The 1487-nt window shown below is 37.7% G+C and overlaps 1 protein-coding gene across 1 annotated transcript; it reads right to left on the bottom strand.

Annotated features, from left to right (window-relative positions):
- Positions 1-255: 255 nt before the first annotated feature.
- On the bottom strand, positions 256-1149 carry LOC309861944 (olfactory receptor 1C1-like; the record flags this gene model as incomplete). Its single annotated transcript, XM_082725218.1, is given in 2 exon segments — positions 256-780; positions 784-1149. Coding segments are annotated over 2 exon segments (891 nt in total).
- Positions 1150-1487: the final 338 nt, after the last annotated feature.

The following is a 1487-nucleotide window of genomic DNA, read 5'->3' as shown; positions in this document are numbered from 1 at the left end:
ATAATTCGGATCTCATGCTGATTTCATGGTTGATCAGAGTTCTTTGGAAGGTAATCAGCACACTTTAGGGTACAGGTTGAAAAGGCGCTTTCTCCTACTTCCCCGCCATCTTGTCTCCCCTCTGTTGTAATTTTAAATGTTTCCTCCGGGAATGCACTTTTCATGACAATATTCATAACGTTTAATCCAGCCATTGGACATTCATCATTACTGTTGTAAGTGTGCACTTTTGCAAAGCATTTTCTGAAGTACTTTCTACATATTGCTGTTCCTTAGACTGTAGATGAAAGAATTCAGCATTGGAGTCACCAATGTATACATAAGGACTAATAGGGTCTTACTTTTAGGGATAAAGGAGGAGGAGGGGCTGCAATAGACAGCACTTGCTGTGCCATAGATCAACACCACCACTGACAGGTGGCAGCTACATTTGGAGAAAGCTCTCTCTTTCCCCTGAGTAGATGTAATCTTCATGATAGTGGAGAAGATAAGCCCATAATATATGAGGATGGAGATAAGAGGAATGAGAGCAAGTAGACCTCCAACTGTACAAATAACCATCACATTGAGGGATATATCAGGGCAAGGGGGCTTCTGGAGAGGATTGAGATCACAGAAGAAATGGAGGATGTTAATGGAAGCACAGAAGGACAGATGCACTATTAATACAGTGTGTAAAAGGGCATGGAGATAGGTGACAAGCCAGAGCCCAGCCACTAGCCAGACACAAAGGTGAGGATTCATAATGGCAATATAATGTAAAGGGTAACAAATTGCCACTTATCTATCATATGCCATTACACAAAGAAGAAGGCTGTCCATATTCACAAAAGAAATAAAGAAGAAAAGCTGGCCGAGACACCCCACAAAAGGAATAGTCTTTGTATTAGTCAAGAGGTTCACTATCATTTGGGGGATAGTAGTGGAGGAAAAATAGATGTCAACAAAAGCCAAGTTACTAAGGAAGAAATATATGGGTAAGTGGAGGTGAGAATCAAAGCCAACAGCCAAAATGATAAGCATGTTGCCTGATATAGTCATTAAATACAAAGAGAGAAATAGCACGGATAAGAAATATTGTTGCTCTGCTGATCCATAAAGTCCAAGAAGGATGAATTCCTTGATGACTGTTAGATTTCTTATTTCCATATTCCGAAAAAAATCTAGAAAATGAAAATATTAAATTGTGAAGATCAGAAATGTTAAATACCTCACCCACACCCACGTGTGTAATAAAGTACCATGTAAATTCCTTTTCCTTGCCAATTACGTCTTTTTTTTTATATTGTTTGTATCTTAATATGGGTGTGCTGGGTGCAGTGCTCTAAACTTTTTAAAAGAAATAATGATTTCTGCTTTTCAAGAGATAATAGTTTCCTCAAAATGTAAATTCTGTGAATAATGATTTAAATTGTGCCAGCTATGTTGCTTTGTCTATACTATTCATACAATCCATGTTTGAATTTACATCTACATTGATTGTTTTA

The sequence above is a fragment of the Mustela nivalis genome (genome assembly GCF_964662115.1).
Source record: "Mustela nivalis genome assembly, chromosome: 3".
NCBI lineage: Eukaryota > Metazoa > Chordata > Mammalia > Carnivora > Mustelidae > Mustela > Mustela nivalis.
Note: the sequence above shows the minus strand (reverse complement) of the source record. Positions and strands in the feature narration are given on the sequence as shown.